This window comes from Bufo gargarizans, chromosome 4, assembly GCF_014858855.1.
Source record: "Bufo gargarizans isolate SCDJY-AF-19 chromosome 4, ASM1485885v1, whole genome shotgun sequence".
In the NCBI taxonomy this organism is placed as follows: domain Eukaryota; kingdom Metazoa; phylum Chordata; class Amphibia; order Anura; family Bufonidae; genus Bufo; species Bufo gargarizans.
The window spans coordinates 139,332,775-139,346,113 of record NC_058083.1 but is presented as its reverse complement, the minus strand read 5'-3'; the positions used below and the strand labels follow the sequence as shown (position 1 = coordinate 139,346,113).

The following is a 13,339-nucleotide window of genomic DNA, read 5'->3' as shown; positions in this document are numbered from 1 at the left end:
ACCTGGCCAAATTGCTGCCTATGCAGTTGTTGGCAAGCTGTCCATTAAAATTGTCTTGTTCACCAAATATTGTGCAGTCCCACGCCTTCACCCATATTTTTTCTGCTGTATGGCAGTAGTACTTCTGGCCAGCTGTCCATTTTTTTTCTAAATCATTGTTCAAAATTGTCTTTTTTTCTAAATGCATGGCCATGAGAAAACTATATTTGCGACCAGCAATTAGCTTGTGTGCAAGCTGAACTCCAACCTGGCCAAGTTGCAGGTGGTGCACTTGCCTGCCAAACTATATAGATGTAGTTATTGTCTTGCAGTTCCGCACCTTCACTCAAATTTTATTTTGCTGTATGGAATTAGTACTTTTGGCCATTTTTTACAATTGTCTCATTCTCCAAATATTGTGCAGTTCCGCATCTTCAGACAAATTTTATTCTGTTGTGTGGCAGTAGTATTTCTGGCCTGCTGTCCATTTTTTTTTTTTAAAAACTTTGTTTAAAATGTTCTCACTTTCTAAAGGTGCAGTTCTGTGTCTTCAACAAAATGTTGTTCTTTTCTGCAGCAACCGGGAGAGGAGGCGAGGATGATGGGAGGAGTGGTAATGACTAGTGTTGAGCGAGCATGCTCGGCCGAACACCAGTTCGGCTCGAGCATCCTGATGCTCGGCCGAATACCTTGTGTGCTCGAGCGCAGTGCTCTTAAATCCAATTTAGCCTCTATTTCTGAAAAGTTTCTGCCAGTATTTTAACTCACAACCTTCTACATTAGAGGCAAAGACTTTAACCACTCAGCTGTAAAGTTAAATTATAAACTGTATCAGAAAACCATAGTGGTTAAAGTTCTTGGTTCGCCTCTATTTCTGAAAAGAGCCAAGAACCTTAACCACTAGGCTATACAGCTACATGTTAACCTGCACTGAGATATGAAATAATACTTCTGCTGTATAGGAATACTTACTACATGACAAACTACTATGAAGTTTTTCTGACATAGTTTATCATTCAGCTTTATAGCTTAGTAGTTAAAGTCCTTGCCTCTAATGTAGAAGGTTGTGAGTTTAAATCCTGGCAGAAACTTTTCAGAAATAGAGGCTAAACTGAATTTAAATACACTGGGTGTCCCCAAGCACTTACTCCATATATGGACATAGCTATATATGGAGTCAGAGTAGGGACTCCTAAGCCGCGGATTCACACTGCGGGATTCCCTCACTGTACAGCGATCTTCTGCATAGACCTCAGTGGGACCCAGCACCTTCCCCTCTTCAGAGCAGGGGGTGCCTGGTTTAATGCTTGTTTTCTCCCATTGACTTCCATTGTGCTCAAGTGCTCTGTAGAGCACCCGAGCATCGCAAAGTGTTCTACTCGAGCATCTGAGCACTTTGGTGCTCGATCAACACTAGTAATGACCATGATGGTCATAGTAGAACTCACAGTTCATGAAGGCAATCTTCATCCTAGCTCTTCCTGGGCCGTGCAGTGAATGGAGGGCACACCCTGGATTTTGAGCTCCTGCCTGGTGTTAGGTGGGGTGCCCTTGATGGTGAACAGATGGAAGGGTGCAAAACAAGAGGGTGAAAGAGCTGGGTCCCCTGGCACACTGGCTAGCATGGCAAGCTGTATGCTTGCTTGCTTATGTGCTTACAGGTGTATCATTACCATGAAACTGATAATTACTGGATAGCCATGGTTTTAGACACTCACTATCAAATCATAATTGGGGAATGTTATCATGTTGGGAAAAGGGAGGGAAAGTTACTGTATTACCAGGATACACTATGTACACAGTTGACCGCAGCTTTCGGCGAGCAGATGCCTGCCACCTGCATGTCCGACCAGGAGACCCTTCTCCGTCCGTTGAGTCACTGACCTTCTGCCATCTCTGCTACCACAAGTAGCAGAAGTCACAGCAGCACCAGCAGCAGCCAGTTCAGTCTGATGAACATGATGGAGCAGAAAGGCTGACACAAATCAGCAAATCGATATGTACCACCTGACTTCATGGACTTCTGAGCAGCCAGATTGGATCAGTGACCAGAGCTGGCCCAGGTTGCTCTTACTGTGCTATCTTGTCCAGCCACCAAGGTAATCTCTAAAAGAGTTTTCAGCATGGCAGCTGGCACTGTCAGAGAGATGAGGGAGAAGAGGAAAAATTAATAAAAAAATTAATAAAAGAGCAAAAGATGAGAGAAAAAATATAAGTTCTAGGAGACCTCTGTGTCATATACCAATTTTCAGGCCAATTGAAGCCCTTTTGATTCAGGCAGAATCGATTCCTTCAAATTGGACCTAAAACAAATTTCAAGAAATTCGCTCATCTCATCCCAGGATACATAAGTACACACAGATAACATACTACACTAGAAAAAGATAGTAGGAGTCTGGAAACAAATGCACGTAGCAAACGATCCTTGCATGCTGATTATAACATTGTGATGGCTTATCTCCCTTGAGATCATAAGGACAGGATACAGTATGTTTAAATCCAACAAGACGAACCCTTTTTATTCTCTGAGCATATGCCTCCAGTCAGGCCACCTCCATACACATTAGATTCATCTAATGTGCATTACCAACCTTACTACAGGTGAAACTCAAAAATTTATCATGCAAAAGTCTATTTATTTCAGTAAAGCAAATTAAAAGGAATTGCATTATTGCAGCTTAAAATTAGAATTTTGTGAAAAGGTTCAATATTCTAGGCTTAAAGTGTCACACTCTAGTCGGGTAATTATCCATACCCCCTCAGCAAAGGGTACCTCAAAATTGTGACTTTGGGGTTTCATAAGCTGTAAGCCATAATCATCCAAATTATACCAAATAAAGGCTTGAAATATCTCATATATTAGTTTCACCTTTTAAGTTGCGTTACTGAAGTAAATGAGTTTCACCTGTATGTTTTATGCTGAATTGTGCTTACCAAAAAATATAGTACTCTCAGGCCCATATCCTTTGCCAATAGTTCCCAGCACCCTCTGCTTTACATAGTTAGCTTTTTTTATTATGAATAGGGATGAGTTAACTCATGGAAGTTCGGGTCCGCTGGGTTCGGCCGAACTTCAGGTCAAAGTTTCGGAGCCCATTAAAGTCAATGGGGACCCGAACTTCACTTTATTATTTTCTGTTATAATATGGTTATAACGGAAAATAATAGCATTCTTAAGACAGAATGCTAAATAAAATGGCCATTGAGAGGTTAAAAATAATTTTAAAACTCACATCATCCACTTTATCGCGCAGCCGGTATCCTCTTCTTTCTTCGAGACCTGCAAAAGGATCTGCGATGACGTTACTGCACTCACCATGTGGTGACGTCACCACAGGTCCTTCTATCTTCATTCAACAGGACCTGCGGAGACTTCATTGCGCTCACTACGTAGTGAGCGTGGTGACGTCATCGCAGGTCCTTTTGCAGGTCCTACAGAAAGAAGAAAGACGAGGATATCGGCTGAGTGATCAAGTATATGAGGTGAGTTTTTTTATTATTATTTTTAACCCCTTAATGGCCATGTTATAATGGAAAATAATAAAATCACCCGAACACTGAACCCGAACTTCAGTGAAAAAGTGAAGTTCGGATTCGCTCAACCCTAATTAAGAATACTACTGCAGCAATCGTGAGCAATGTGAAATCATTACATTATTACTTATGATAGAATCTCTTACCTCCTCATCAAACACTATATGAAATGGAAGTCCATTGCAAAATGTTTTAACATCAACCCAGAGAGTCTTTGGATACACAGGCAGAAATCCTCTTAACATTTTGCCTGCAAGGAAACTCATGTTAATTCTATTAGGGTAGTAAGTGGAAATATCAGTTCAGTAACGTCAGCTAAGATCAGGGTCAATAACAAATTGATAGGCAGCCGCTGAGTCTTTATACTGATGGGGCTGGTGTTGTAATGAAACTAATTCAGTAGATCAGAGATAAAATGATATCTGAGTTTATGGAGCGAAACTATTTAAATTAGCTAAAAAGGGTGAAGGCATTTCATTTGTAGGAGGCATTGTCATTACCTGGAGAAGCATAGATCTGCATTATTTCCTCAAGAATATGAAACACAATAATGGAAGATTTTTTTGTTGTCCTATTATTTTAAAAGAGAAAACATCTGTCTGTCCAACTATATCTGTCTGTCTGTCTATCCATCTATATCATATCTATCTATATCTATCTCATTATCTATCTATCTATCTATCCATCTACCCCTCCATCTATCTATTTCATATCTATCTATATCAATCTCTATCTGTCTATCTATCTATCTATGTCTATCTCATTATCTATCTATCTATCTACCTCTCCATCTATCTATTTCATATCTATCTATATCAATCTCTATCTATCTATCTATCTATCTATCTATCCATCTATCTTCTCATTTGTTCTGTGTCTCATGTTATAAAAATCCTTTTCATGACTACTTTAAGCTGTAAAGGGTATTTTTTTAATTTTATAAGCATTTCTTATGCAAGTTACATTTAAATTTGACTCCAAATACTCAATACTTTACTAATTACCTGTTAACTCTTACAAACCAAGATATAAGAAGTAACTGTGGGGCACCAAGCAAACCCTGTAATTTTACCCCATTCCACCACCATCCTATTTAGCAGCAGGCCAGTTCATTAACATTTGGTTTCCACTTTGTCCTCTGTGACTTTTTCTTATTGGATTTCCTAGCAATCTCCATTACATTTTCTCTGACACCTTTTATTTCTCTGATCCACAGTGATCACAAAGTGAACCTTTCATCTGAGAAAAGGTGGCTGCCTAACCCCCATGGAAGTTGCAATGTCTGTTATCATTATGGATAAACCCATGGTCGCAAAGTTTCATTCAAAAAACGCCAATATCTTAACCCAAAAACCAAAGCACCATATCATAATCCACACTATAATACTGTACAGTCCCTGACAAAAGTCTTGTCGCTTGTGTACAAATTGACTTGATGTGCCGCTAAAATATATTTCTAATCAAGATTTTGTTACAAGAAATGGGTCATTTTAATCTTAACAGCTTTTGTAATAATGTTTCAGTGCAAAACGAAACTGACAAAAAGTATTCTAATATTCACAGCTTTGTAAAGCCCATTGAGTCAATTTTTGCCAAGACATAAGTGTTGTCGCCTTGTCATATGAGCTTCACCTGTGACTAATAATGGATCAATTAGGTCTCAGGTGTGTATAAAAAGAACCCCAGTACACTAGACCTTTACATCAACTGCAACTAGACCTCTGCAAACATACCTAAGATTCACCCGGAGACTAAAGTGTTAATTATCAAGAGGCTGAAGACCAGATCTACTGCTGATGTGGCAGACACCTTCAATGTGTCCCAGCATCAAGTTCAGAGGATAAAAAAAAGATTTGAAGAGACTGGAGACGTTTTGGACAAGGCCAGGTCAGGCCGACCCCGCAAGATAACTGCTCGAGAGGATTGTTTGTTGGCTCGAAAATCCAAGGCAGTAGAGCTCCACGAGACCTGGTCACCTGAAGTACCTGTGTCAACCAGAACAGTTTGTCGGATTCTGTGTGGCATTTGCCAAGGCCCACAGCCTGCTAAAAGGATGGATGCTGTAAAAGTGGCAGAAGGTGGATTTTTCAGATGAATCTTCTGTTGAATTACACCACAGTCACTGCAAATATTGCAGAAGACCTACTGGAACCCGCATGGAGCCGAGATTTACCCAGAAAACAGTGACGTTTGGTGGAGGCAAAAAGAATATTGATGAACTCTGATGACTTCATCCTGATGACTTCATCAATAAATTGTATGAATCCTTGCTAAACCGCATGGATGCTGTTCTTCAAGCTCATGGAAGTCATACAAGATATTAAATTTGGATCTCACAGCACCACTACTTAATTTGCTGACATATTTTTGGATTTACAGTAAAGTTGTTCAATTTCTGTATAGGCGACAAAACTTTTGTCTTGCCAAAATTTGACCTTTCTGTCTTGATTAAATGATAAATCTTTTTTCAGTGAAACTAATTTATTTCAGTGCATTAAACATCATTTGGGAGGGCTTTAGCTTTTCATATGAGCTTTTTTTAACACCAATTGATTAATTAAAAGTCAGGTTAATAGCAGGAGTTTCTACAAAATAGAGAAGCGACAAGACTTTTGTCAGGGACTGTATATACATATCTGTACACACAATATAGATAGTAAAGCACTGTGCACATAAAGGTATGGCATGCTTCACCATAACAGTTCTTTCTTGGAAAGGCTACAAAAAGACTTTGTAAAGCGTAAATACTGTACCTCTTCCAAACTGAACAATTCCACGGATAGTCCCCCAGTGGTTCTTCTTCTTAACAGGACAGACAGATACTTGGTTTGCTCTATCTCGCAGTTTATTAACTGCGTTTTCAATAGTCTGTGAAGTAATCTAGAGAAAGTGTGTAACCAAGTTAATATTGTGAACGGAACAATACCCAATGATACAATGTTACTAAAATAGTAACTAATCCTGATATCTATGGATAGTAAAATATGTCTATTGTTTATTTACAGTAATTTCCAGCTCATTCACAAAACCAAAAATCATCTTGCGATTGGATTACATTGAATGGTCACTAACCTTTCAACTAACTGCATAAATCAAGAGTAAAGGTAATTATGAGAAACATTGTAATAAATCTTGTGAGAGAAAATGCCTCTTTCTCCCTTTAGCAGTTCATCCCTCCTTCCCATTTCCTCTCCATTTCAATGTTTAGTATGTAAGTTGATCCTTCAGTGAGCTGACAGTCTATGTTATCCCTCTCGATGGACTTGGCAGAGAATGTTAGTGTAGTCTCTGATAAGATATAGTACCATTATAAGGTGTATGTTATTCCCTCATTATCCCAATTACAATGAGCAGATAAAAGGTCCAGAGTTCATTTTAAGTGTGCTATTTGCATTTGGAATCTGTTACTGTCAAGTTTTAAGATGAGATCCAAAGAGCTGTCACTATCAGTGAAGCAAGCCATCATTAGGCTGAAAAAACAAAACAAACCCCTCAGAGAGATAGCAAAAACAATAGGCATGGCCAAAACAACTGTTTGGAACATTCTTAAAAAGAAGGAAAGCATCGGTGAGCTCAGCAACACCAAAAGACCTGGAAGACCACAGAAAACAACTGTGGGGGATGACCGAAGAATTCTTTCCCTGGTGAAGAAAACACCCTTCACAACAGTTGGCCAGATCACGAACACTCTCCAGGAGGTAGGTGTATGTGTGTCAAAGTCAACAATCAAGAGAAGACTTTACCACTGTGAATACAGAGGGTTCACCACAAGATGTAAACCATTGGTGAGCCTCAAAAACAGGAAGGCCAGATTGGAGTTTGCCAAACGACATCTAAAAAAGCCTTCAGAGTTCTGGAACAACATCCTATGGACAGATGAGACCAAAATCAACTTGTACCAGAGTGATGGGAAGAGAAGAGTATGTAGAAGGAAAGGATCTGCTCATGATCCGAAGCATACTACCTCATCAGTGAAGCATGGTGGTGGTAGAGTCATGGCGTGGGCATGTATGGCTGCCAATATAACTGGTTCTCTTGTATTTATTGATGATGTGACTGCTGACAAAAGAAGCAGGATGAATTCTGAAGTGTTTCGGGCAATATTTGGCTGAATATTATCATATTCAGTGTTTCGGGCAATATTTGGCTGAATATTATCATATTCAGCCAAATGCTTCAGAATGACCCAAAGCATACTGCAAAAGCAACCAAAGAGTTTTTTAAGGGAAAGAAGTGGAATGTTATGCAATGGCCAAGTCAATCACCTGATCTGAATCCGATTGAGCATGCATTTCACTTGCTGAAGACAAAACTGAAGGGAAAATGCTCCAAGAACAAGCAGGAACAGAAGACAGTTGCAGTAGAGGCCTGGCAGAGCATCACCAGGGATGAAACCCAGCGCCTGGTGATGTCTATGCATTCCAGACTTCAGGCTGTAATTGACTGCAAAGGATTTGCAACCAAGTATTAAAAAGTAAAAGTTTGATTTATGATTATTATTCTGTCCCATTACTTTGGTCCTTTAAAAAGTGGGAGGCACATATGCAAACTGTTGTAATTCATACACCGTTCACCTGATTTGGATGTAAATAGCCTCAAATTAAGCTGACAGTCTGCAGTTAAAGCACATCTTGTTTGTTTCATTTCAAATCCATTGTGGTGGTGTATAGAGCCAAAAATGTTAATTGTGTTGATGTCCCAATATTTATGGACCTGACTGTAAATCCTTCCACTACTCCAACCCAAGTGTATATGAAATACAAGAATGTCTATGAAGAGTAAAGAATGATGACGAACCTGTTTGTTATTTTGTTGGCATTTTGCTGGCATTGTCTGTCTATTGGAGCATTTAGGTGGAACTATTGGTCGCTGGGTAACTAGGAAAACAATGTGTTCTTTTTTTCCTGTTCTTTCTTCCTCATCTGATTGACTTATTATCTCCATAGAAATTTCTGTTTTGAAAAAGTCCATTGCTACTGCCCCCATAATACCTAAACGATAGAAAAATAGATGAACACATATTAGATAAACAATTCAGTTCACACGTTAGTTATTTGGTCAGTTATTTCCATCAGTTAGGGCTCGTTCACTACGAACGTGTGAAGCCCTGTGCTGTGGACCGACCGCGGCCCAGCCAGCATGGGGATCGCAGACCCATTCACTTGAATGGGTCTGAGATCCTTCCATTCCGCGAAAAGATAGAGCAAGTTATATCTTTTTGCGGTGCGGAAGCACGAAACGGAGCCCCAGAAAGCACTCCGTAGTGCTTCCATAGTGTTCAGTTTCGTTCTTCTGTTCCGCATCTCTGGATTTGCGGACCCATTGAAATGAATGGGTCCGCATCTGTGATGGGAATGGCCACGGAAACAGTGTCGCAATACGGCAACGTGCCTCACACGTTTGTGTGAACGAGCCCTTATTGTAAGCCAAAACCAGTAGTCAAGCCTACAGAGAGATCAGGTGTAATGATTTGATTTTCAGCTATTCTGTGTTTTTGACCTGGTTTTGTTTCACAGTAACTGATCAAAATAACTGATCAAAATAACTGAAGTGTGAACTTGGCCTAACCTGTATATTTATAAATTGTAAGTCCTCATGTTTGTAAAGTGCCAGTGAGTATCTGTTCATCCACGTAGCTTTACTGTAGTTATAAGGCGACAACAACATTAGACAATAAATGAAGAACCCAACTGGAAAAAAACCCAAAATGATTCCACTCTCCAAATGTTTTCAAAAATGGGAGACTTAAGGCTATGTTCACACCATGTTTGGTGAACGTTTGTCAAAGTTCCCGCAACATATGCTGAATGTAGCCATATGCCCCAATTCAGCTGACAGACCAAAAAAGCATCCTTCTGGCCTCTGTTGGAGTAATATGCACATACCACAAACCTTTATTTTTTACTGTATAGGAGAAACTGCAGATTTTGCTTATCTATATGACGGGCCATCAGGAATAAAACAATACCATGTGACATACAGGTCTGTATTGCATTGTGGCTGATGGCCAGTGTATGTATGGCTTATATGTCATGGAGTACTTCTGACGTATACTGTGCCTCCAAGTTCTGGAGCTTCTTTGTTACTTCTTTTTTGTTTGTTACATGCTTTTTTCAAGAAATACAGGAATACGTTTATGAAATTATAGTGCGTCATGAAAATGCTTACATCAGAGTTTTGTAGAGAAAGAGCATAAGAAGATCGATTTTCTTAGCTGAGGTATTGATGACAAAAACATATATCGAGGTACAAAGGTAGGATAGCACTACACATGAAAATAGTGCATAAGGAAAAACAAGATATTATACGATAATGAAGTATGAACAATGCTCCAAACAATCTTGAAGCTCACTTTGCTTGTTACATTTATCCATTAGGAATATGATATGGATTTGTGTTACCTGGGACAATGTGACACAGTCCTCTTCTGTCTGAGTAATAATGCAGATGCATTGAGCCATCATCCTTCATCTCTACCCTGAAAGAAGGGGCATTCATAGCCTGTACAGAACAAAGGCATATGAGTCATTTACTTTATTGACAAAATACTGTTCAAAATTTGCAAAGAAATGTTGCATCACCTCTGAAGATGACCACATGGTCAGTTTTTAGATTGGTTGCAATAGTGAAGGAGCTGGTATCTGTTGCCATGGTGGAAATGCCACCATGGTGGAAATGACCAATGGGAAAGTAAAAATCCACAATCAAATTATTTTGCTGTAAATTAATTGCTGATGTCCAGCAAAACTTGTTATTGCCAAAAATAGTCTAAAACAAAATAAGTATACTCATCTTCCCAGTCTTCCGCTGCTCCCCTGGTCCCGGTATACCAGCCAATGATGTGTCAATCCATGGCTGCTGAAGCCAATTACAAGGTTCAGATGTTTCGTATCTCAACACATAAAAGATAGAGCTGAAAGTATAGGAACCAGCCAGGGGACCAGGAAAACTTTGGCAGAGGAGCAGGAAGTGAGTTTTTTCAGATCAGCTGTTGGAATCTACAGCTGAGAATCTCCAACAAAATTAATACAATGAGGGTTTATTCACACAACCATATTTTTTCTCAGTGTGTTATTCATTTTTAATGGCTAGTACACTGGTTTATACAAGGTAATGAGGCTGTTCACACATCATTTTTTTAATGGATCAATGTGTCCAATCTGAGAATCTCACTGCAGATGAGATTTGTAGATTCATTGGAAAATATGGATAGCACATGGAAGCCATCCTAGTACCAGACACATGACTCTCCTATTTGTTAAACTCAAAATGCCTGCCCCTTCAGAAGTATTGTATGTTATAAATGGCATTGAGCGAAGCAAAGCATTCGAAGCTTAATCGGTTCGAAGTTTAGGAGAACTTCGATTCGTAATGAATCTGAATTTCATCGTGGTAACAAATCGGTTTTTCCTAAAATGGCAGCTGCACATGTTACAAAGTGAAACTAAGAAGCCCGGGAAGGTGAGATCACCCATAATGCTGTGCAACCAGCAAGTCCACAGATAGCCATCCCCTGTGATGTGAAAGCCCTATAAAACCCTCATCCAGTTCCTGATTACATATTCTCATCAATATTAGATGATGTGGAAAAGGAGGAAAAGCAGATGGCAGGAGAGCGCTGGGTTTGGAGAATTGGGTATGCCAGAGCTGATTAATATTCCGTGTTTACTGTCAAAATACCTGCAGGAGAAAAAATATGCATATTGTCCCCCCACCTAACCAGCCAAACCCCATACCAGCAACAGCCCCTGTTTAAAGGGGCCGCGTAGGCAATAACAATGAAGAAGGACTATACAGCGCGGTCTTCATTATCAAATGAAAGGCAGCTAGGAGCTAATTGGCTACACGGTTCTTCACCACAGCATGGCCACAACCTGCCTGCAGCACTAACACTCCGTGTGGCCATACCCTAAGGCAGACTGACCTGGGCATACCTGATTTATAGCGATTTGTGATTGATTAATTAATTAGTTGTGAATCAAATTATTTGGCTAACTTCGGCTTTGAGTTGCTAAATTGAATTTTTCAAAACTTCGCTCATCTCTAGTTATAAACACAGGGGGGAAAGGAGTTAAATTCTTCAACCACATATTGCAAAAAAGGAAGCGAGGGGAGAGAAAGGAAAATATAGAACCAGCCACGGCAGCTGCTATGGAACCCATGTAGAAAAGAGACCCAAATCAGGTTGCCACAGCCTTCTTCTCTAAGAGTAATGTAAACTTGTGCAAAGAAAGGGCATAGAGTTGAGCGAACACCTGGATGTTCGGGTTCGAGAAGTTCGGCCGAACATCCCGGAAATGTTCGGGTTCGGGATCCGAACCCGATCCGAACTTCGTCCCGAACCCGAACCCCATTGAAGTCAATGGGGACCCGAACTTTTCGGCACTAAAAAGGCTGTAAAACAGCCCAGGAAAGAGCTAGAGGGCTGCAAAAGGCAGCAACATGTAGGTAAATCCCCTGCAAACAAATGTGGATAGGGAAATGAATTAAAATAAAAATTAAATAAATAAAAATTAACCAAAATCAATTGGAGAGAGGTTCCATAGCAGAGAATCTGGCTTCCCGTCACCCACCACTGGAACAGTCCATTCTCAGATATTTAGGCCCCGGCACCCAGGCAGAGGAGAGAGGTCCCGTAACAGAGAATCTGTCTTCATGTCAGCAGAGAATTAGTCTGCATGTCATAGCAGAGAATGAGGCTTCACGTCAGCCACCACTGCAACAGTCCATTGGCATATATTTAGGCCCAGCACCCAGGCAGAGGAGGGAGGTCCCGTAACAGAGAATCTGTCTTCATGTCAGCAGAGAATTAGTCTGCATGTCATAGCAGAGAATGAGGCTTCACGTCAGCCACCACTGCAACAGTCCATTGGCATATATTTAGGCCCAGCACACACACAGGCAGAGGAGAGAGGTCCCGTAACAGAGAATCTGGCTTCATGTCAGCAGAGAATCAGTCTGCATGTCATAGCAGAGAATGAGGCTTCACGTCAGCCACCACTGCAACAGTCCATTGGCATATATTTAGGCCCAGCACACACACAGGCAGAGGAGAGAGGTCCCGTAACAGAGAATCTGGCTTCATGTCAGCAGAGAATCAGTCTGCATGTCATAGCAGAGAATGAGGCTTCACGTCAGCCACCACTGCAACAGTCCATTGGCATATATTTAGGCCCAGCACCCAGGCAGAGGAGGGAGGTCCCGTAACAGAGAATCTGTCTTCATGTCAGCAGAGAATTAGTCTGCATGTCATAGCAGAGAATGAGGCTTCACGTCAGCCACCACTGCAACAGTCCATTGGCATATATTTAGGCCCAGCACACACACAGGCAGAGGAGAGAGGTCCCGTAACAGAGAATCTGGCTTCATGTCAGCAGAGAATCAGTCTGCATGTCATAGCAGAGAATGAGGCTTCACGTCAGCCACCACTGCAACAGTCCATTGGCATATATTTAGGCCCAGCACACACACAGGCAGAGGAGAGAGGTCCCGTAACAGAGAATCTGGCTTCATGTCAGCAGAGAATCAGTCTGCATGTCATAGCAGAGAATGAGGCTTCACGTCAGCCACCACTGCAACAGTCCATTGGCATATATTTAGGCCCAGCACCCAGGCAGAGGAGGGAGGTCCCGTAACAGAGAATCTGTCTTCATGTCAGCAGAGAATTAGTCTGCATGTCATAGCAGAGAATGAGGCTTCACGTCAGCCACCACTGCAACAGTCCATTGGCATATATTTAGGCCCAGCACCCAGGCAGAGGAGGGAGGTCCCGTAACAGAGAATCTGTCTTCATGTCAGCAGAGAATTAGTCTGCATGTCATAGCAG

General features: G+C 40.9%; 1 protein-coding gene across 1 annotated transcript in view; it reads right to left on the bottom strand.

Moving 5' to 3' along the window:
• Positions 1-13,339, bottom strand: part of LOC122935274 (guanylate cyclase soluble subunit beta-2-like) — a 73,777-nt gene that overhangs the window by 37,803 nt on the left and 22,635 nt on the right. The window contains exons 5-8 of the mRNA XM_044291034.1: positions 9,915-10,014; positions 8,311-8,504; positions 6,267-6,393; positions 3,660-3,763 (exon numbers count right to left, since the gene is read on the bottom strand). Coding sequence (XP_044146969.1) covers positions 3,660-3,763; positions 6,267-6,393; positions 8,311-8,504; positions 9,915-10,014 — 525 coding nt within the window. The remainder of the gene's footprint in view (positions 1-3,659; positions 3,764-6,266; positions 6,394-8,310; positions 8,505-9,914; positions 10,015-13,339) is intronic.